At 52.6% G+C, this 24015-nt stretch overlaps 1 protein-coding gene across 6 annotated transcripts in view; it reads left to right on the forward strand.

Annotated features, from left to right (window-relative positions):
- The window catches only part of LOC122364123 (microtubule-associated serine/threonine-protein kinase 3-like), a 118326-nt gene that overhangs the window by 74021 nt on the left and 20290 nt on the right, over positions 1 to 24015 (forward strand). The window contains exon 1 of one of the 6 annotated variants that reach the window (XM_043334278.1): positions 18175 to 18321. The exons of the other annotated variants lie outside the window; for them this stretch is intronic. Within the exon in view, the coding sequence (XP_043190213.1) occupies positions 18277 to 18321 (45 nt within the window). The 5' untranslated portion in view covers positions 18175 to 18276. Of the gene's footprint in view, positions 1 to 18174; positions 18322 to 24015 lie in introns of those variants that run through there. 6 annotated transcript variants of the gene reach the window in all.

Below are 24015 nucleotides of genomic sequence, written 5' to 3' on the forward strand. Positions count from 1 at the left end.
GCCGTGGGCTCGTGAAGGCCATCCCCGGGAGCGGCTGGCCACGTCACGGCCGTCAGGATATGGTGCGCCGGTCCGGGGAGCGGCCAACAGCACCGCCCGCACTGCACACGGACCCGCTCCGCTAACTCGGGGCGTGGGAAGGTTGGCAATATCGCCACTCCTCTGGTCTGATCGGCCGCCTCGAGCGACGACTGGCCATATCTGAGAGGGCCTCCGCATTCTGAGAGATGAGGGACAGCGGTAGAGTCTGGACCCCTGACGATGCTGTAGTGCTCTTAGTGACGCTGCAGTACTGTATTATTAACATCTGTGGGGCTACGGGACAGTCGTGAGTTCGTGGGTACTGACGACACTTAAGTGCTCTTAGGAGCTCTATAGTGCTTCAATATTAGCCTCTGTTGGACTGGAAGATTGTGGAAACCCCATGGCAACGCTTTCTAGGAGGCCGCCGGGGCTCTAGCGTATACTGTAGTGCTCTTTTGTTCATTCTGTCGTAGCGTATGCTGTAGTACTCCTTTGTTCATTCTGTCTGACTGGGAGGCTGTCAGATCTCGTGATGACGCTCTAGTGCTCGCAGTGGCGCCACGGAAGCCCCTCATCAGCCGAGGTTAGACGTGTCCGGGATGCCGGCCGGTCTGCTCTGACGTCACAGGTCAGGGCTGCTAGTGCTGACCTCTGCCGTCGGGTCGTATGGTGCCATGCTGGGCCCGACCCCTCTCAGACAACGGCCACCACGGGAAGGGTGGCCGCAAGGAAATTAGGCACTTAGGAGTGGCAACGGGCCAAGTGTGAGAATGTCCAAAACCGGTTATCGTAATATGTTGTGGCACTAGCGGCGCATGGTACTGCGACTGAATTGCGATTTGTCTGGAACCATCGTCTCACCGTCTGCATCATCTGAAGGCGCAGAATAGCGAGGTGACGCATTTGGATGTCCCCATGGGCTAGGCGCATACTGGGAACAAAAGCTACCGCCTGAAAGTCCTAAAAGTACCGTACCTATACCATCTGCAGTACCCGCCTGGCTCAAAACTTCTCGCACTTGCTCAAGAGAATGGCGTGGCAGCATGGCCATTATTCGACGCTCTGCCCTCTTTGAAGCGTCCTGCACTGTCCTGGCGCTCGCCATGGGCCCACCGACGGACAGTCGTCGCTCGTTTGCTGACCGGGGCGCTGATCCGGGCTTGGCCCTGACCGCTGCGACGGTCGGCGACTGGGGGCGTCAGCTCGGCTGGGGGAGGAGGCCGGCGTCAGCTCCGTCGGGAGGGGGCGACGGCGTGCTCCCGCGATCGATCAGCTGGCGGAGAGACCGGGCCGTGCGCGGCGCACGGCCCACCGCCCAGTGGTGCCGCGTCGCCCCGACTGGGAGGAGGTGAGTCGCGACCTGCTGGGGGCGCCCCTTCCTCCGTTGTTCCTCGAGCAGCAGTTCGCGGGGTGGCAGACCAGAGTTGTCGCCAGGCCGTTGGCGTGCAGGCTCTCCTGACGAGCTTGGTGACCTCTGCCAGGTTGGCGAGGTTCGGTACGACCGCGCTAGGACGGTCAGCGGGCGCAGAGGGCGCGGTGCCAGCGGTGGGCGGCACTGGGGTCGGTGTGCGACAGCTGCCAATCAGAGCCCAATAGCTTCCTGCCCGCTTTGTTTCTCTATCGTGCGGGGTCCCGATAGCTGCCGGGAGGTCCATTCTTCTGTCACGGCCAATGAGGGGTCGTGTTCATCTGCCCGTGATGGCAGGTGGGATGTGTCCATCTCCCCAAATAGCTGAAGGATGTCATGCCGATCCTTTTGTGAGGCTGTGAGGATGCGTGTCCATGCGTCTCAGCTACTTGAGTGATGGCATGCCCATGATTAGGTGGTGGCTGACCAAGTCGTTTTCAACCTCCCTTGGTGGCGATACTGAGAGCATGTCATCCTTCAGTGAGGACCAATGGAAAGTAATGTCCATCTGTCTTTGGTGACCGATTGGAGGAACGTGTTCATCTGCCCATGGTGGCTGGTGGCAGGCCATACGATCGATGCCGTCAACTGACCAAGAGTCTCAGGAGGCCCGGCAGCTTCGTCGGTCTCGGCCTTCCACGTCGGTGGTAGCAGCTGGTTTTAGAGTTTTTCACTTCAGTTGAGTTGCCTTTAATGCCTTCTGGTCGTTTTCGAAGGACCACAGCTCCCCAGTCTCGTGGTTCCTTTGTTTACTGGATGCTGCATATACCTGACCATGCTCGCCGTCTGTTTTGCTGATGTCCTGGTTCGTGGTTCTGGCATTGCAGCACAAACTATAAGTTTCAAATTGAGCCAACTGAGGATCCCGTAATGTCCTTCTGCCGATCGTCCTAGCTCTGTTCTTCAGCGGCATTTGGGGCTCAATTCGATCGAAACTGCTCGCGCTAACGATATATTGGTCTTTTAACCACAAGGACGTGGTTTGGTTTCAAATGCGTCTGGCTTCATCTAAATAAAACGGGATATCCCAATCGGGTTGTCTGCCGCCCGCGGTACAGTTTCATCGCCCACGCTTCGCCGTTGCCGTCGGCATACTGACATCACAAACCGACACTGGTGAGCCTTTAAAGGGATTATCAGGGTTTAAAAATTGAAAGGAATCGGCATAAATTTCCAATCAATGAACTCCCCAGACTCTGCCGATTCTAAATATATGCATAAAATGTAAATCGGTACCAAAATTTGCGAGATATAGCCGTTTCAAAATTGACAAAATTGTACTTACTCACGCAAAACAAGTACTTGGGCGGCCAAGTTGGCCCATCGCTAAAATGTAAACAAAGAGCAGCCTTGGGAAATTTCGCCAAGGCCGCCGCACCGCACTGGCGATTTCCGCAAGACTGTTTTGTTTTTGTCTGTTGTTTTTAGGGCCTTGCAACAAGATTTCAGTGCTTGGCATTGGATTTGGATATGAACAAATTGAAGATTTGCTTTTCAATAAGACAGCAAGAGTTATCAACATTGCCAAAGTTATTATATGGGTGTGATTTGAATAGCTTGTTTGCTGATCATCAAAATCTTGATGTTAATATCATTTAAATGTGAACAATTTTCAAGGGTAAATTTGAGTGTTTTATTTCAATAAATTGAAATGTAAGTGCATCAGGCACAAGAGCTAAGTTTCAATCTGATTATTTTGTCAAGAGTGTTGAATCTAATGTAACGTCTTGCGAGAAAGCTTACCTAAGTGACTGAAGAAAGCGCTACAGTTTTTCAAAATCAATGTTGATCTGTTTTTTTTTTCTAAACAGGTTGTACAACATGATGTGACATGACCTCTGTGCCCTGTACGTCACCCCTGCTGCTGCAGCAGAGCCCCGGCTTCAACTATAGTTTGTTATGGGTGGGCTCTCCGTGAACGTCTTGGTGCGTTTCTACATATTGTTGCTGTGAAAGGACGGTACATGAAAAAAATATGTAACTTGTATGTTTTTTATTGCCCTGGTACCTACTTAGTGTATATTTTTGTTGTTTATGAGTGATAAATGAATATATTTTGAGGAAAATTGAGTCATTTCAGTTTTAGTTTGTGGAACAGAACAGAAGAAGCTGCTGAGTGCGGATCATGCTTCAATTGAGAGAATCATCCTCAGTTATCTACATATAAGCATACTTTGTAAGCTCCATGCATTTTGCCAGCTTCTACTTGCTAGTCAAAGTTGTAAGAAGGGTTAGGGAGAACAATTGGTACACATGCCACCATGTGCAATCACCAATCGAATGAACGTGAGGGCCAAGTCCTTCACACAGCATGGATACTTATGTATAGGTACTGCACTAATGTATAATGTTCATTATGTTCATATTAGCAACTCACCCAGGCAGCCTGCCTTGTGGTATTTCTGAGTTTAAGATTTTGCAAGACTCACACTAATCAATAAGGTAAATTATATTGATATGTATGGATGAACAATGTGCAAAGGGGTCGCACGTGCCTGCTCAGTGCTCAGCCATGGATGCACGTGCCTTCTCAACAATGGTCGTGCTTGCAGACATCTCCATGGACGAACAATGTGCAAAGGGGGGGGGGGGCGGAGGGGGCGTGCCTTGCCTCCGCGGCCGCCTGTTGGCTCAGCCGCTGCTGCTGCTTGGCGCCGCTGCTGAGCGCTGCCGGAGACGCCGCTCGCTGCCGGAGCTGCCGGAACAGTCACCGGAGCTGCCGCCCGCTGCCGGAGCTGCGGGAGCCGGGCCCGCCGCCCATCTGTCAGGTCCGCCGACGGCAGCACGCCCGTCTGTCAGTGCCGGCAGTGGACGCGCGCGGGTGCGCGCCGGCTATGGACGCGCGCGCGCTTGCGTGCCGACGATGGGCGCGCGCGCGCGCTTGCGTACCGACGAGGGGCGCGCGCGCGTGTATGCCGACCATGGCTGCCGCCCGCTGCCGGAGCTGCGGGAACCGGGCCCGCCGCCCATCTGTCAGGACCGCCGACGGCAGCACGCCCGTCGGTCAGGGTCTGTCAGTGCCGGCTGTGGACGCGCGCGGGTGCGCGCCAGGTACGGACGCGGCGTTCTCGCCGGGTAAGGACGCGGCGCGCTTGCGTGCGGACGATGGGCGCGCGCGCGTGCATGCCGGCCATGGCCGCGCGCGTGCGCCCCAGCCATGGACGCGCGCTAATGCGCGCCGGCGATGGGCACGCACGTGCCTGCTCGGCAATGGATGAGCGACGAGCGTGCCTTCTCGGAAATGAGTATACATGCAGACATCTTCATGGATGGACGCTTTCAATATGTTCAATGTGTTGAGACGGATCTGAGTAAATTGGAGAGAAACTAGGATAGTTTTAGTCCTGCTCAACTGGTTCTGCCAATAAGTACAAACACCACCTTGCTGCCAACTGCTTACCAAATACCGCATCTGTTGTACCCTTGCATGATGCATATGTACATACAGAAACAATTACAGTCTGTTGAAATCTGAAAACATGCACTGCTGAGCACTGTGGATGAATCTGTATGAACCGTGTGGCCCAGCGAAACCTTCTGGACCAGGTTATAATTGACAGTGAATTAGTAATCAATCCTTGCGAAGAGAAAATAGATGATTGTGCCTTAGATGAGCATAATGAAGAAGCGTTCCTGAAGTTGAGTTAGTGCCTTTCCATCATCCATGCCAGATTGCCAAAACACACCATTTCAATACTGTCCCAAAAATATATTTCAAAACACTTATTGCATGGCTATACGCACCAGCTTACTCGGTCACCACACTCAAACCAAGGCCATATAAGGGTAGTTAAGTAGACTCAAACACAGTCTACTGATACAAACGTCACTGGTCTCAAGTCTGTGCTCAATGCACCAGCTTTTCACTACTCACAATACGTAAGGACTCAACGTCAGCCACCAATTTTCTACATCAAATTCACATCAGGTTTTCAAAGTAACAATGTATGTGCCACTTCTGTACTTTGTGCTACAAACACAGAATAAATGATATCAGTCAGCAATGCATTGCTCATTGTCAGCCAGTCTGCAAAGTCAGTCCGCAAGCTTTGCAAGTAAGTGCAAAGTCTGCGGAGATCAGTTGCTTTACACACCACCAATATCATGCTGCAATGTGCTCAAAATATGCCCATACACCAACCACAAAGCACAACCATGAAGCACCACTGATAACACTTATGATAATTTATTTATTTTGAGTACCTACCTACAGAAACAGAATGTCTCAAGGCCACTCGTGATCACTCCGAAATCTGCCAGTCGCTCAGCCTTGAACATTGACATTATTTCATCTGAAATATATTTTCTTCACTTGATCAAAGTTGATCTGCGTCATACATCTTTCAACGGATGTCTCGAATTATTAGTAACGTTCAGCACTTAGCATTAACATTACAATTTACAAATGATAGGTAACTTTGATTCAACGTTCCATCCAAGCTTCTTCATTGCTGGAGCTATATCACTTTCAAGTTTAATTGCTTGAACTAAGACATTCTTGAATTACACTCGGGATGAGCTTAGTTTGAAAGCACACAACATAATTTTTTAATTATTTTGATAACCCACAGGATATCCAGAAGCTACACGCACTTGCACTGGCTACAAAGGCCACAAGTCTTGAACATTCAAATATGAATAGGAACAGCTTTGTTTCGCACAGATCTCGCACATGGCGGGATGGCGCCATTCCGTCCAACTCATACAGCCTCAGAAATTACAACAACACACTCAACTTACGGAATATCCGTCAAACAAATCTTATTTACGACGACACGAGCCAATGCTAACAACGCTTGCCAGTTGCGCTAGAGATATTGGAGTGGAGACGTCAGAGAAAAAAAGTCTTTAGATTTCTCCCATTTCCCCACGTAACGTTGAACGGCCATTGCGGCCTTATCTGGTATGCGACGGCCTTATCTGGCATAAAAAATATCTCTAGAAGTCTCTAGCTAGTGTTAAGCCTATGGACTTATAGGGAAATGTATCCGAGTACTTGGTACTGCCTCCTCCAGGTACTGGCTGGCAGACGGATCAACTTTGGAGGCCCACCATTTGGAAATTAGGCAATTTTGAGACGAATGACTTCGGATTGGGGCCTCAGCCACCTTCTTCTACACGTTTCACTGAGTAACTCCGAAATTTCGGAAAAAACCCTGATAATACCTTTAACCCGCGCACCGACGGGGGGGGGGGCGGATATCCGCCCCCCTGAGGTTTTTCGCGAATAGCGGGAAAACCGCGGCGCTACGCGCCGCGAAATTTGGTATGACTAATCCCTTATCAATTTTACACATGGTGTGCAAGTTTGAACCTCCTACCTTTCAAGGTCAGGTCACCAGGTCACTTTGAATGACCCAACCTCAAGTCACTTTTTTTGCAACTTTGTCACCGTGCCAGAGCTACAGTAGATGTCGGAGGCCTTTGAAAGTCGCAGGATGTTATTAGGTCATTAGTAGCTACAATTTGTACCGGGTGGCCCAGAAAAAACGTTCCGAACTTTGGAGGCCTATATATCAAATTCGAGTGCAAATAACGAGACAAAATTTTCAGCAAGTTTGCGTCATTTCTTTGCGCATTGGTATGCTAAATTATAACACTATACCATCATTTTCAAGTTGGCAATCTTGAGTTGAATTAAGCAAGACGTTTTTGCTTTTTTGCCGATGTCAAACGATAGTGATGATTGGGTTAGACGCCCCATGTTATAAAAAAGAATAGACAAATAGAGCATGTGAATGAAACCAACACGTATGTTCTTATTTTAAATATTTGTGTCTCACTTATGTGCCAAATATTCAAATACTGAGCCAAAATGGTGCTCATGGATGCCATTCGTTTTAACACCAAATCATGATTCGTGGCACGGTGCATGGATTACTGCTGATTACCCTCCTTTCAGTAGATCAAACAGTAAATCGACCGGATAAGGAAAACAAACTAAAACAGACTAGTTCCTGTGTCAGAAGACCACATAACATTTTATGAAAAACAACATTGCCAGCAGATGACAAAAAAGAAAACTGGTTGAAAAGCTTCCTTTTCCCAGGAATGTCAGCCAGGAAAGCATTTGAGCCACAAGATGGTTAGAAAACTGGAAACTTCTTCCGATGCCACTGGCACAGAGCCATCGTGGTTGCCTGATGGAATGTGTCATCCTGAGACCCGAACCATCAATGAGACTAGCTGCCAGTAGCAGCCATGGCTCTAGGCCGTGGTGCCGAGGGGTGAAAGTGACCTGTTCACTCACATTTTTGAGTAAACATCGGAGCAAAAAAGTAATTTTTACATGGCATGCTTGAAACACGAACCGTTTAAAAAGTAATTTACCGAACACCATGAAAATCACACCATTTACTGAAAATGTGTGCCGCATTGACTATTCGAAGATTCAATGTTGTATCTTTATCACTTTCTGAGAAATATTGATTTAAAGTTGGGAACGTTTTTTCTGGGCCACCCGGTATATCTCGGAATTTTGATATCGGTGACCTAAGGTCAGGTCAATTTCGCGACCTCCCCATTATAAGTCAATGGGGGAAAAATCAACTCCCTGTTTTTACCACTAAAACGGGTCGGAATGGCCCTATATACCATACATGACTTCATATACGATCAACCTTCACTACCTTGAGGTCTGTTTTGCTGTTGGGCAGCTGTGAGGTCATGTGACGTCATCAAAGGTCACCAAAGGTTTTTGGCCAATAACTCCGTACAGGAACAAGATACAGACGCGTGGATGGTCTCATTGTGTTCAGCTCGTCAAGACGCATCGAATGATATACATGATGACCTCGAGGTCACGTGACCTGAGGTCAACCTTTGACCTTGACCTTTCGAGGTCAACATATATATCATTCGATGCGGATTGACGAGAGGATCACGATGATGCCCTTAGTTTGTTCCTATCTTGACTAATTCGAAAGTTATTCGAGAAAAACTCTATCCATATTTAGCGCCGCCATTTTGACTTTTTCGACCCCTGTGACGTCATCTTTGACCTGACCTGAAAATGACCTTAGTAAAAATTGTAGATCTTGACCGTGCGTATCCGATGCCGTTTACCGCTTGTCGCCATCTTGCTTCGTTCTCGAGATCTCAGGGGGGGGGGGGCGGTCATCCGCCCCCCCCCCGTCGGTACTAAGTTGGCGCAGACCCCCGTCGGTGCGCGGGTTAATGTGATTGTATTGGCTTACCTTTCCCTCTCTCAGAACTGGGCGTCATAGCCGCTGTTATATACTATCCAACGTTTGAAATAATGAGCTTTGTTCGTTCTCTGTGACCTGAGGTTTGTGAGAAGCCACACTGGGCCGTTTCTATGGAGATGGTAGAGCTATGTGGAGCAATGAAGACCTTTTTTCTATCGGCTGGTCTTGCCACCCCGTGAACTGCTGCTCAGTATTCGTCTTCTTTCCTCTCCTCATGAGATGTATTTATCGTTGATGTGTATAACGTTAGATTGTATTGTTGCATAAAACATGCGCCGTGAGGTTTAACTAACTATCTCGTTTCTTTTGTTCCCTGCATGTTTTGTTCCATTTTATTATATTCCTCAGGTCAGGTCAGGTCTGGTCAGAGCATCCGAGTTACACTGATGTTAGCAGCACAAGTGAATGCTTATTGCGAATGGTAATACCAGCATATATCGATTTGTTATGTGGAAATCTAGATGCTTTTCCACTATCTTTCATGATGGCAAATACTGATGATATTATTGACTTTTTTTCTTATAACAGATATACCTATTGTGAATGGGTGTTTCTTTGACTAACGTTACGGTTAGGTCACATACTTTTTAAGGCGTAAGCCACTGAACGTTTTGATGCGCTAATCTTCGTGTGCAGGCGTGATGTGGTCTCCTGAATGGGGACCTACGATTTACCGCCGGCCCCATAGCTTGTTCGAAACTCCGCCCATTGTCCTGAATGTTGAAAGCTCTGTCGAATGTTGAAAGGCACGCACCGTTCCCTTTATTGGAGCTTATTGACGGCTCTGAACAAAACGCCTTGCCTTCGTTTACTTGGCACTCACAAAGAAGCACGTTTGGCTCTTCCTGTGGCTCAATTATTCATTGACTGAACATTTCCGTCAATATTTTCCTTGCAGTGCACCTGCCCTCTTCAACCGTCATCGAACCACTGAACTGAGACCAAACATGTGTCGTTCAATTCCTGCACTGTCAACAGACAGTTGTAAACCGTTCCACTGGCAGGCCTCGGGATGTTGAGTGATTTTTCCGTCAGCAGAAGCGGAAGGAACATCCTCAAAGGCTTTCTTTTCGAGATCCACCCTAAATGGCCGATTTGCCTACACGCGATCATGGTACCTTGTGGAACAATTTTGCCAAGCTTTTGTTGGCAATTGGCATATTACAATGGTGGTAAAACTCACGCCTAAAACAGTCTACTGCGATCGGCTTGTCTCGTATTTCAACACCTCATAGGTATCAGAATTCAGAATGCACCGTCATGCGGGCGTGTTGACCTTTTGACACTGCGTAGGTCCATAACACGTCCCTAATCCCGTGTGTTGCTGTTTGCCGTGTTTTGTTTCGTGTCGCCTGCAGCTAACGGACAGCTAAAGCGTTGCCGTGTTGGGTGGGTGTGTTGGCTCGGTGCAGCCTGTGGGCTGGTCGCTAGACGCTTCGACCGCCTTGGCTTTCCACCACTCCAGTGTCAACAAAAGCACAACACCACTTGAAAGTTCTGGCTCACCTGTCGAAACACGGCTGATTCGTATCGCGAATGGAGGCTCCAGTATGGGACACCAGCACCAATCGATACGGAACGTGCCCGACGAGATAGCGTCTAGCGAGGAGCTGTGGGGTCTCAAATGTGGGCCACCAGGACCAATCGATACAGAACGGCCCGGGCGAGATAGCTGGGGACTGTAGACTGGGGAGTATCCATTATCCAACATGGGACACTGGGTGTGAGTCGATGCAGAACAGCCTCGTTTACCGAGCAGATGGAGTGTCTGGCGAGAGTGCCCGTAGGGGGCCTACACATATGAGAATCTGTGGTTTGTTCACTATAATACGCTACACACCAATCAGATCGTGTCCAAGTGACTTCCGATGTTGCCGTGCACTCAGTCACTCTCACTAGCAGTACGATCCATCGCTGCCTTCATGCTCCATCATCGGCTGGTCGTACGATCCTTACATCACCGAATGGTTGCACGGTCCGTTATTCCGTCACCAACGGCGTTACGGACCTTACTCCGTCGCCGTCTAGCTGATGAGCCCGTAACCTGTCATGTAAGGTCCGTTATACTGCGTCACCGGAAGCCCATACGTCCACTACTGCATCACCAGTTGGCCGTGTGGCTCAGAGCCGCTCTGCAGCCACCCTCGGCTCGCCGAAGCTCGGCGCGGCCGGCCCGCGCGGCCTCCGCCGCCCCCGGCACTAATTGTCACCCGAGATTGATGCGATGGACGATCGGATGACGCTTTTTTGTGGACGCTTTAGCCGAACTGAGGCTGTCGCCCAAAGTGGTGGTTGGCGTGGTTGGCCATCGACTAGGAAGAGGGTGGGCTACCGGGGAGAGAGGGACAGCCGGGGGAGAGAGGGGCTGCCGGAAGGAGCGGGATGATTGATGAAGAGGCGGGGGAGCATGGGGGGGGGATCATTCAGGTCACATGGGAGATGTGAGAGCACTTGATGTAGTTAATGCAGCAGGTCATTATGCAGTCATTGCTGTTGCCTGCCTTGAATAATGCAAGCAATACGATATATTTCGGAACTACAGAAAACTGAGGAAGACATTTTCGCCGTTTTCCAAAGAAGTCATGACTGTGATGCATCGCTGAAGTTAGAAGGCGACCACTCTGCACTGAACCATATTTCTAATTCTCTGTCATATTGCTATGCTCGGTGGTCACTGACCTCCGAAACTTCTGAAGACTCGCCGACCGCGCTGGCACGGGACGCGTGCGTGACTGTTGGATGACCTATCCAGACCGGGGCGCGGCTGACAGTCCCGCTTGGTCAAGACATGTCAGACTCGTGGCCTTACAGACCCACAGGAACCAAGCATGCCCGTAGCTCGACTACCATTCCCCTCGGATCTAGACACATCTAGGGCGCGCCTGGATCCATGCGTGTCTAGTTGCTGAGCCGACAGTCCCACTGGGTTCATATACGTGCGTGGGACCCGGTGGATGATCCCATTGTGTCCATATATACGTATCCGGGGCGCGGTGGGCGCTCCCACTGGGTGCGGCAGACGGCGTGGGAAGGCCGTCGGTCCCAGCGGGATCCGTTCCGACGCGTCACGGAATGTGTGGGTCCGCTCACCTCTGTCCTTTGACTGGCTGTGGGCGTCACTAACCTTGGCTCTGTGTCCTCGCGCCGCCGGGTAATACTGGTCCGACGTTACGCAACGGGGGACGTCTGTGGTTTATGGGGTGTTAACCGGCCCGCCTCCGGCCGCAGGCTACAATTAGTTTTCTTTTGGATCTCAGTAAACTCAATCTAAGGTCCCTTACGTAAGGAGAATTACGCAAAGCATGCATGCAGTTTATAAAGGGCACGCAGCTTACAGACCGCATGCAGTTTGTGTCTGCGGCAAAGGGGGTTCACTTCCTTATTTGTTGACGTGAGACTTTTTCGGTGAGACGCATCTACGAGTACTATCGCAGTGTGAAGTGTCTACTATTACCGTAGGCCGGAAATCGCCACGCTGATATACCCGAATAGCGATATTACGTCGTGCTCTAGTGCCCGCAGCACTGCTAGTCAGAGTACAAACAGGGCTGGTGATTGTGCTGGCTCTGTTTGGTTCGCCATACCTCCTCGACAGTGTGTGCACTGTGCAGTCAGGTCCAATGGCCCTGATCCACGTGTTGTATGCTCACGACTGACCGTTTGACCAGCGATGCAAGTCAACAGGCTTTGGTCACTTCCGCACTGGGGCCGTCTTCTATTTACCAATGCCCACTTCCTCTGTGTTTTGTGGTGATGCGGCATGGCTCGGCCCTCCTCCCTCCTTCGTCCGTCCGCTCCGGGTAGTGTGGATAATGAGGGCACAGACCGGCGTCATCAACCGACACCGTGCCGCTGACGGGTCTGATGAGGGGCCTGTGCCATGTCGGAGAGACAGATAGTCCGCACGGCACATCCGTGGTGACACGACGAGTCTCAGAAACAGCTGTGGGAGTCGAGAAATGCAGGACCCGGGCGGTCACCGAGGCTGAATAAGTGATATATTTTAGCAACACAGGTGTGAACTTTGTTTTGCGTTTATGCCCTTGTGCTACCTGTGATCAAGGTCAAAAGTAATTTAGCTCTCGCATAAACCACTGACAAGTTACTTTCATGCAGTGATATATCTTTCCTGCTCTATCTTTAGCCGTTTGACCTCCCATTTGCCCCGTTTGACGGTGTGACCGCGCCATGTCCCCCTCCCGTTTACCTGTCTGGCCCATGACTCCATCCTGCCCATTGTCCAGTGTCCACGGCGTCCGGCGCCGGCGGCGATGCTGGCCACTTCCTGAAGTGTGCGTGGTACCGCCGGTCGGCGTGTGAAGGTGAGGCGACCGTGACACAGTTCGGACGGCCGCCGCACCGCCCGCCGCGCCGGCGATTGGACCGTGACTGCGATGGTGGGGCCGTGACTGGCAGTGACTGGACTGGTGGGCCATCACTGAGTAGTGACTGGGCCGATGGGGCAGTCACTGGGTAGCCAATGCGGTGACTGGACTGGTGGGGCGGAGACTGGCCCTGGCTGATCGGGACAACATTAGCCGTGACTGGACTGTCGAGTGTCGAGGCCGTGACTGGACTGGAGAGGCTGCGATTATGCCTCGACTGGTGTGGTGGGGCCGGACCCCGTCGCACTGCGCCTGGCAGTCCGTTCGTGACCGGGGCGTGGTCGACAGAACCCGGAGCCGGCTGGGCCGCTAATGGCGCCGACTCGTGTCGTGTCAGCCGGTCAGCTAATTACCGACAGGACAGCTGGCGTCGACCCGGCACGCCGCGACAGCAGGCCGGCGGCTGCCCGCAGCTGCTGACAGCTGCTGATAGCTGCTGGCCGGCTACTGTCCAGCCGATCACAGCTCCTGGCCGGCTTCTGACCGGCGCGGCTGCTGCTGTCACGTTTTAGCCGCCTGTCCAATCTAGTGACCACAGATGGGAATTCTCTTGAAGTGCCCTTTCCACTTTGTTCAGCTACCGCTATTGCAACCAATCAAAAGGAGATTAAATTAATGTTCAACCGCAAAGTTGAAACAGGCTCAACCTTTGCCATTGATTTGTTCTAATTCGGGTCATTTACCACACCTGTGTGGTGAAGCCATTGGTAGCAGTCACGGCAGCGCGACTTGACATCATCAGAGAGCAGTGGAGTCTGGTCACGACTAGCTGGTAGGATGGGGTACTTCGCTCTCCCGACAGCCTTTGCCGTCTCGGCCGGCAGTCGTGCTGGATACGAGCGCACGACGAGGCCAGCAGGCGGCGCCAGATACGGAGAAAGCGGCTCTTTCTCGGCGGAGATTCGTGGCCGTTTTTCGTAGCTGCAGCATTGGAGGAGAGAGAGAGAGAGCTCAGAGCAGCCGCTCACCTCCCTATCTGACGGCTCAATGACGGCACGGCGCAGTGCAGTGAACCCTGCAGTGAACGGAGCTGTCGGCCTTCCTAGCAGTTCGGCTGGTCCTGTCACCTCACATGGCCACTGCTGTCACATGTCTCCCCCCCCCCCCTGTACGGCAGCTGTCTGCCGATGGCCAGGGCTATAACCTGTCAGCCTGTCCTCGGTCGCTGTCACCTGTCAGCCCGTCTCCACTCCCCAGTCTGTCACCTAGCTGTGCCGGTTGAACCTGCCACCCTTCTGCGCAAGTTGGGGTTGTTATCTACCCACGTCCACCGCGGCTGAACCTGCCACGCTTCCGCTCCGGTCAGGACTGTCTACCGGACTGTCTACCCACGTCTACCCACGGCTACCGGTTCTATTCGTGTAGGAGCGGTAGGAGTGTCCCCATAGCGGCACGGGCGGCCCTTCCGGTGGTCGGCGCCGACCCGTCTGTGTCGCAACGTGAGTCAGACCACGTAGCGCGTCGGCGTCCCGCCCCGACCTGGACTGTTACCTCTGGCGCTGAGTCACCACTTGACACGCGATGGTGTGCTCCGTCCACTCCGGTGCACACTGGTCGGAAACGCTCCAGCGAGAGGCCAGCGGCCTTTCCGCAAAAGTTTTTTGCTTGTTATTCCACAACTAGTGAAGCAAACTTCATAAAACTTTGCATACCTTCTCTGTCATATGTAAGCTATCATTTGGATGTCAAGCACTAAATATATGACGTGAATCTGTTAAGTTATGACGTCATAATTGAGTATAATACAGGATCTAGCACCACTTTAAGTCAACAAGGGAAATTGGGAGCTGCTATTCGGGCACCGGGAATGGTTTCATGCACTCCTTGCAAGGTCCAGTGCTTCACTTTAGCATTGTTGACTTTGCGTGACGTCATTTATGACGTCACTAAGGCCATATAAGTTTTTCGTCAATAACTCCTGATCAGATGGAGCTAGAGAGTCGAGAAAGCCACCATTGGACTCAGGAAGACCTGCCGAATCGAATGATATGCGATATGACCTCCTTCAACCATTTTCGTGACCTTAGGGGCTCCGACCTGACCTTGACCCGAGGTTAAAGGGACCCTCCCACCTTCAAAAAAGTTTATGAATTGGCATGAAAGTGATGTCGCTCGGTTCAGAAAGAGCGAAAACGAATATCTACCAAATTTCACCGAAAAATATTCACCGGTTTTCAAGATATTAGACTTTTACTTTTGTTTACTTTTTGGGATCTCCGCTGTTCCTAGCGACTTTATTTGGAAGCAATAGTTTGGCGGCTGAAAGTGTGGCACTTGTTGCGCGCAAAGCAGCATATACCACCGCGTGCTACAAAACGTTTTAGTCAAACATTTAAAAATCGTTAGATATCTGCGCTGACGTCACACATTCAGAGGGGTATTCCTATGCATTAGCCCCTCTGAATCAAAATGCTGCAAATATGAAGTTCAATATTTCCGATTTAAGGCATTTCTCGATGTTGTGAGTGCCGAAACCGGTTATTGTGAGCCAGGGGCCCCATTTTGGCTATCTCAACTCAAATCTAATGTTAAGGTGGGAGCCGGGAGGGTCCCTTCAACACCTTAAGTTGACATCACCCGAACACCAAGTAACTATGTATAGCATTCAACTGAGCTAGACAAACACGATGATGCCAAAATCGCGGCAGGGCGACCATTTTTGGCAAAGTAATTAACCTAAAACCGAGCCCGTGCCTTGTGGCACTTACCTGACCTAAGAGGCCACTGGCTGACCTAAGACCTTAACCCTATTCCTGGCGGGCTCCGCCGGGACAAGAAACTGGCGGGGGGGGGCCGATTCGGCCCCCCCCCCCTGAGATCTCGAAAACGAAGCAAGATAGCGACAAGCGGTAAACGGCATCGGATACGCACGGTCAAGATCTACAATTTTTACGAAAATCATTTTCAGGTCAGGTCAAAGATGACGTCACAGGGGTCGAAAAAGTCAAAATGGCGGCGCTAGATATGGAGAGTTTTTCTCGAATAACTTTCGAATTAGCCAAGATAGGAACAAACTAAGGGCATCATCGTGATCCTCTCGTCAATCCGCATCGAATGATATATATGTTGACCTCGAAAGGTCAAGGTCAAAGGTTGACCTCAGGTCACGTGACCTCGAGGTCATCATGTATATCAATCGATGCGTCTTGACGAGCTGAACACAATGAGACCATCCACGCGTCTGTATCTTGTTCATGTACGGAGTTATTGGCCAAAAACCTTTGGTGACCTTTGATGACGTCACATGACCTCACAGCTGCCCAACAGCAAAACAGACCTCAAGGTAGTGAAGGTTGATCATATATGAAGTCATGTATGGTATATGGGGCCATTCCGACCCGTTTTAGTGGTAAAAACAGGGAGTTAATTTTTCTCCCATTGACTTATAATGGGGAGGTCGCGAAACTGACCTGACCTTAGGTCACCGATATCAAAATTCCGAGATATACAAATTGCACATACTGGTACCCTAACTAAAGCCTGAAGAGAAGAAATTGATCGGTCAAAAACTCTAGCTCTGGCGTGATTGCAAACTTTTCTGAGGTAGGGTCACCAAACCGCCTCTGGTGACCTGACCTGAGGTCAGATCAACTCAAAATTTTCAGACATGTTGCGTAGAAGCCTTTTAGGAAAAGTCAGAAAATTTGAGCTTCCTAGCTCAACGCGTTTGGGAGAAATAACCAAAAAACCTCAGGGGGGGAGGGGCTCCTGAGGCCCCCCCCCCCCGCCAGGAATAGGGTTAAATCGGGTAGTACCTAATTGTTGCGTCTTATAACGGCACACAAGCTTGTTTTTTTTCCGCGAGGCTCTAGCTCAATTAGAGGCGAAACGGCGAGGAAGTTGTACCAACCCTCCCCGGTCAATATAGAAAACCAATCGGTCCGGCCAGGGTTAAATACCGGAATTGTGATCTAATGTAAAAAGACGGCCCAAGGTAACCCGACGTCAGTGACAGGTGTGATACTGTCAGTATCACACACGACGTCAGTGATATTTGCAGCGTCTTATATTCACGAAGGTTTCAATTTCCACTTTCTTCAGCCGAGTGATGGCTGTCAATAGCAAGGCTCTCTAAATGCAAGCGGTAATCGCCACGCAATATGTGGAAGGCTTTTGATGCCAATGCATACATAAATGCATACATAAAACGCGCTTTTCACAAAATTCATAAACTCAAGCGCATCTGTTTTTAATGACCAGTCAACTACGCATGGATGCGTGCAGGCCACACAGGTCAGCGTAAGCCGGGCGAGGCGGCCGAGCCGAAACTGGGGCGGGGCGGGCGGTACTTGGGTAGGAAGAGCGGCTCCTGCAAATTTTGCGCAAATATGCGCAGTTAGCTTTTATGTTGCCCTGGTGTAAATTTAAATCCTGCTTCATCTCACAAAAAATCAGAGTGGAACTAGATGGGACTACCTGTTGTTTCCTTACCTAAACTTTGCAGTTACATTCCAGAATCACTGTAGGAGAGCCTTCATAAAAAAGCTACAGTAAATCTTAGTTAGGGAAAAAGTATACCAAAAATTTTGCACTGACCAGTCGGCAACTTCATAACGAACATTTTGATGCATAATATGTGGGATTTCAATTTGGTGTCTATCAGCAATAAGACTCTGAATATCCGGCTCAAGAAACCTCTTGCTCCGCGTCAGTTTCCGAGTTCTGGGATACCCCATCTTCGGGGGCTGATTACAGTTATTTTTGGTCACCCGGATTAGTTTTTTGGCCTAAGTATAATAATTTGATCAATTTCAAATCGATCTATATAAAAAATAATCCGAAACTCCGGAATCGCCCATGGCCTCTCGTGAGGGCGTTGCCGACCAGTGTGCGGTGTGGCGAGCGGGCTGCCGCGCCGCCACGCCGCCCTCACAGACCGTCATGCTGGGTTGGCCCGTCACGAAAACCCAAGCGGACCCGGGAAACGGCGTTGTGTGGTGTGGCTTACCTCTCTCCTCTCTCGCCATGCTACTTGTGTATCCATAATGCCCCGGTTACCGGGGCATTATGGATCCGGTACATCCCCGTCGCGTACCACAGTACCGCGGTACCGTGGGCGGTGGGCTGTCGCTGTGTGGCGCGCGGCTAGTCCAAGGCCAGGCCGCCGCGCCCGCCGCTGCCGCCCGCTGCTGGCTGCACCAGTCGCGCGGTGAAAGCGTGCGTGGACGGCGGGCGGGCGCGCCGCGCACCACCACAGTGTGTGTCAGTGTGTGAGAGAGTTTGACGTGTGGCGTCCACCGCGTCAACCTCCATGGATGGAGTGAACATGTTGGAGTCGCTGAAGGTCCGGCTTCAGGTGAGTGTTCTTCGCTAGTCCTCTACATCCGTTCTCCTTCAAGTCACGGTGGCGGTGAAGGTGGCGAATCCAATGGAAGGTGGTGGATGTTACCTTCCATCTCAGTCCACTGTTGACCCTAGTTTGTTGGAAAGAAGAGTGCATAATCTATCGTAAGATTGCATATGAGGTGCTCAGTTTTGTCATATATCTTTCCATGACCTCGAAAATCATCTGTAGGAGCAAAATTTGTCACCTGACCTTCCACGGTTTTCATCCGCGGAAATAACGGGTGCCTTTCCACCGCCGACGTGGATATCGGGTCCGCTGACCCTGGTCCGTCGGTCACGTTGACTTGGGTCCACCGAGTTTTTGACGTATTGACTAGGTTCATCTGATCGTTCGACGTAAGTCCATCAAGTCGTCAGGCCGGTGACCTGGGTCTATCAGGCCTGCGGCTCCCTTTTTCTCCTGGTTAAAATGCTCTAGCGGTTGTGGCAGCGACTGGCGCAGCCCCCAGCCTGTGGCCGAACTGGGCAGAGGTATTTCCGAGCGGCCGCTCCAGGGCCGCTCGGTGCGGAATTTTTCCCCGTTATGGCGTCGCTACCACTCCCAGGCCTCCGCTGGCTCACCCCAGCCCGATGTGGCTGATCCCTCCCTCCCTCTCCCCTCCCTCTCCCCTCCCTCTCCCCTCCCTCTGCCTTTGCTCCGTGGGGGTCCAACTGCACTGTCCGTCCCGTGGGACCGTGACGGACGAGCCGCCGTCACACGCCGTGACGAACCCATCACAGGAAGTGACGCCACGACCAGCACAGGACGTGACGGGACCATCAGGCCCGCTGTCCCGTGGGACCGGGACGAGGGAAGCCGTCGTTAGGGGCCGTAACGGGGACCGTGATGGCCACGTGGGTCGAGCGTGGTCGTCAGCTGATGGGTGCCGTGACGTCAGCTGATGAGTGCTGTGATGTCAGCTGATGTGTGCCGCTCTAGTCCTGAGGCTTAATCTGATGATGATAAGTGGCGTGGAGTTGGCTGGTGACAACCACTTAGGCGCTGTGTCATGTCTCCAAACTAACTCGCTAAACGCGTCCCATCTGCGTCCCTGACGTGGTCCGCAGTCCCTGCAGCACTCTACATCGAAACCCCGCGCTGGCTGCGGACGGCCAGAGAGACGGCACAGGTCACAGCGGGAGGGAGGTAGGGAGCAGAGAGCGGGAGGGAGAGAGCACCGCGCTGTGGCGTTCTAAGGCCATATTTGGGGCGGCGCCGGAGCTCGGAGGTCGGCTGCCGTGACCGGTGCCGAGGCCGGCCGGCCGGACGGCACCGGGTGGGGCCGGATGATGGAGCTGACCGTACCGGGCGGGTGGACTTATCGGGCAGCGATGACTCAGGTGACCCGGCTGACCGCGATTACATGGCCGGATTCACTAAACTGGTCATGTTGACTGAACTGACTGTGGTTGTTGACCGGGATGATGGTGCCGTCACAGCTGACTGGAATGACCCAGATGATCGCGATGACCACGATGACCGTTCCAAAGGAGATAATCGAGTTAACCAGCTGACAGGGCTCGTTGAGCTTATCGATATTGCTGAGATGACCGGACAACCCAACTGACCCAGCTGACTGAAATAACTCGTCAGATTTGGTATGGGCTGACCAAGTTAACCAGGTTGACGCAGAGTACCATAGCTGACCGGGTTGATTGCACTGAGTGTCAACAGTGCTGATCCAGCTGACTGAGCTGCCTTTGCTCAGGGCTAGCTGGGGTAGCCGGGTTGACTGCACTGAGTGCTGACCAAACCTCGGTCGAAGCCGATGTGGTCATCGTCCTCCGTCGTGCCAGGCCTGTTGATCTAAGAATTGACGCGTTACATCACTCGTCACTTAGCCACAGTCGTACCGAAGTGTCATCATAACTCGTCTGATGTAGACAGTTCGGGTTGCTGGGGTGACGTGTGTGCCAATGCCGGGTTCCAGATGGAGTCATTCTGCGCAACGAGTCTTGCCGTCACTGACCTTACTGATGGTAGTAACTGCACTGCGATCGAAGGCGCCAAATTTTCCGATATTAGACGAAGGGTTTGAAACTCCAGATGTGTCAGGTTCTCGCCTCCCAAGTTCACATTCCTCGTCTCCCATTCCCCTTCCCCCTGGGTTCGGTGTTCAGCCCCGCGTCCTGTTCCGTCCCCAGTGACTCTCCTGTTTCTCTCCCCAGCGAGATATCCAAATTCTGCACATGTCCGAACCCCAGCACAGCGGCGACGGCGGCCGTCCGCGGGACCTCGGCCGTCATAACAATTAGGATTCCGGTGTTACCCGCGGCTGGAATCCGGCAGGCTCCCCTGGGTGCTGGAACCCGAGCCTGGTGCAGAGTTTCAGACGGTCCCTTCAGCTCCCCCTCCCCTGCACACCCCAGGGTTTAGTATCGAAGGCGCGTCCCCTCCACCCTTCTAACACACATCCGTGTATACAGCGTGTACAAACCACAGCTTGGTGACCCGAATTCTGCCCAGGCCGGGCGGGTTTTGTCTGACGGCTGAGACGACATTTTCTGGCGGCCCTTCATCACGCCCATCCGTCATCTCTGCCGTCGATGGGTGCTAGCGCCGAACGATATTGTTTTCGACAGCGTGCTGCCTGGCGAAACGTCAGCTGTTCCTGGCAATATTTGGAGGTGTCGTCGGCTGTTTGGCCTATCACGTCCGTGCCGACGGGGCGACTTATCAGCATGTTAGCGTCGCACCGATGACTCAACGTGACCTGTCGTCTGGCTGTCTGGCTGTCGGTCGTCGGTAAATCGGCTCAGCGTGGGTGGAGAGGGGGCAGCCTGACATGATAGACACTGCAATGGATTGGGTGGTTACTGGTTAGATGGCTTGGGACGAGCGCCGTATGGTGCCGGAGTAGTGCCGTCTGGTGATCTCGCACTACCCTATGGTGCCACTGTGGAACTATTGATGGTGCTGCTGTGGAAAGCTGCCGTACCGTCTGGTGCCACTTAGCCATCTGTCGAACGTTCGACAGCTGCTCTTCCTATATGGAAATCGTGAACATTCTGGCGCTCATCTGGCGGTCCGTAGTCGGCAACTGTTGCAGTCCTATCGCGGGCAGCTGCTGCGATCCCATACCGTCCTTTCTTCTGCAGCTGCTGCGGGTCCCTCGACGGCAGCTGCTCGGCAGATTTGGTGAGCGCGGCAGTCCCCTCTTCTCGGCAGATTTGGTGAGCGCGGCGGCAGCCTCTCGGCAGATTTGGTGAGCAATTGTGGCAGCTTCTCGGCAGAATTGGTGAGCGCTGTGGCAGCCTCTCGGCAGATTTGGTGAGCGCTGTGGCAGCCTCTCGGCAGATTTGGTGAGCGCCGGCGGCTGCTCGGCAGGTTTAGGTGCCGGCAGCCTCTCGGCATATTTGGTGAGCGCTGCGGCAGCCTCTCGGCAGATTTGGTGAACGCTGCGGCAGCCTCTCGGCAGATTTGTTCAGCGCGCGGCCCTCATCTGCCGGAGAGATCGGCCGACCGCCGCTGACGTCAGCAGGCCGAGTGCTGACTGCTGACGCGGCAACTGGCCGCTCGCCGGATGTGCTGATTGCCCACATATTGAGCCAGCGTCGACACTAAGCCCGCGGATCAGCGTGGCCTTTGTCGGTTGGCGGGTTATATATGGACTATTCGGACACGTAACTATGTTGGGAAGCTGTGGTAGGGTGCCGATTGGCGGCCGGCTGTCACATCTCCCTGTATCTTCCCATCGTTTTCGTAGTCTGGCCCAGAGAGAACTGATGTCAGGGGCCATACGCCATACGGTCAGCATCGAATGAGTTTAACAGAAGATAAACTTTTCGTTGGCTGTTTACCTTATAAGCGTACTGTTTTGACTGCCGTTAAGTTGAAGCAGGCGACATGACATAAAAAAGTTCAAAATAATGTAGCGACGTAAGTTGTAATCGATCAGCGCTCACTGGCTTCTGAGTCTGCCGACTGAGCCATCAGCTCTCCGTATGTTCCCCTGACCGCTCCGCCCCCCCCCCCCCGGTTGACCTTGGACCGGGCGACCTTCTCGGGCCGTCTGACCCGGTTCGCCGTGTTCCCGTGCGGTCGTCCCGCGCTCCGCTCGCTCACGCAGTCGGCTCGCTCTCCTGTGCGTGAGCCGCGCCTGATAGCGGGCTGCGCGCCGCCATTGTTTCACTGGAGGGCCGCCGACGCTCCTCCTTTGTGGCCGGTGACGCGCGTCCTCGCATACGGGCCGCCCTAATTCGTGGATGCGTCTGCCACATTCTAATAACCGCCGCTTTGTTTCGGATGGCGCGTGCTTAGGTTGACAGGCAGAGATGGCGCCCTGCCTTTTGAACGTCACTGAATGTTAATAGCTGTCAAAGAGTTGGGTGGCGGGAAATGAACAGAGTGAAAGTAAATTTAGCTGTCGAAGAGCTCTTTTAATTTGTGGCATATTTTCCTCGCAAGTCACAAAACATTATTGTAGTCTCAAATCTGAACGCACTCATAGGTAGCCCTAGCGTGCCCTAACTATTAGACCAAACCTCGCAAACATTTTAGTTTTCCTCTCCATTGTGCGATATTGTTTGCGGCTTTGCGTAGCCGTACTGCAGAGGCGGGGCTTCCCAAGTCCCATGTGGCTGCAACAAAGTCACTTGTAATCGACGATGATCAGAAGAACGGTACTGCTGGACATCCCTGGATGAAAGTGTGGGCCTCCCCAGATGAACTGGGCGGGACACCCTACGTCATGGGCTACTTGGGGTTGGATGCGATGACTGACAGTGTCATCGTGACTGGGTCGTTATTACTGGCCAAGTGAGCCTACGGACTACCTGCCTGTTGGCGGGGCGTCATTCTGTCGGCATTCTGCCATTGTTTTGACCAGCAGTCGGGTACGGAGTGGAGTGCCGGTTGTTGCCTGCACGGAGAGGCTGTCATAATACGGCTCTGCGTCGCTGTCTCGGTAACCACTGGCACCTGGCTAGCCGGGGACCGCTGTGGCGCCGCTCCCGGCTCCTGGAAACCCAGGAAAAAGGTGCGCGCTGGCCTTCTGAGCCAGCGATCAGCTGACTAGCCGACTGCGGCGGCGGAGACCCGTTCTCAGCGTTCTCAGGGCTCGTTTACGGACAACGGTATCCGAGACAAAGCGACAAGGGCTGGCACGGCATGGGAGAGCGGGATTTTGGCCATGGAATATCGAGCTGAACCTAATGGGCTCGGGCGGAGTTTCGAAAATGGTCTACCAGGCTTTGAGGCTGATGAGGATTTCTTTTGCGAGATCACCACTGTGGTGATGGAATTTGAAATGGAAATGAACTCGCTGATGTGCGTATCCATTTTCAGCACGGCTTAAAATGGAGCCCGACGACCTGAATGTCCCCATAAATCGGGCCTGGGTGGCGGAATGAGGCGCCGCGGCGCGGAGGGCGCTGTTGAGAGCGGCGGACCGCGCTGGTGTGTCGGTCCCTGGACGGTCCACAGACCACTCTGGACCAGACGCAGTGCGGAGGGCGGATTGTGGAGCGCCGCCCTGGCCTTGGGCGGCGTGCGTCTCGGCGCGCGTGGTATGGCTGGGATGTGGAGTGGTCGCCGGTCCGAGGGACGACCACCGAGACGGACGAATGCCGAGCGGTCGAGATAGGTGGCCGCGTGACGTCGGTGGCCTGACGACGGCAGTCACGGTCAAGATTACCTTATTTCAAAGTAATGATAGGCAGCGGT

This window comes from Amphibalanus amphitrite, unplaced genomic scaffold (assembly GCF_019059575.1).
Source record: "Amphibalanus amphitrite isolate SeventyFive unplaced genomic scaffold, NRLGWU_Aamphi_draft 000027F_arrow, whole genome shotgun sequence".
In the NCBI taxonomy this organism is placed as follows: domain Eukaryota; kingdom Metazoa; phylum Arthropoda; class Thecostraca; order Balanomorpha; family Balanidae; genus Amphibalanus; species Amphibalanus amphitrite.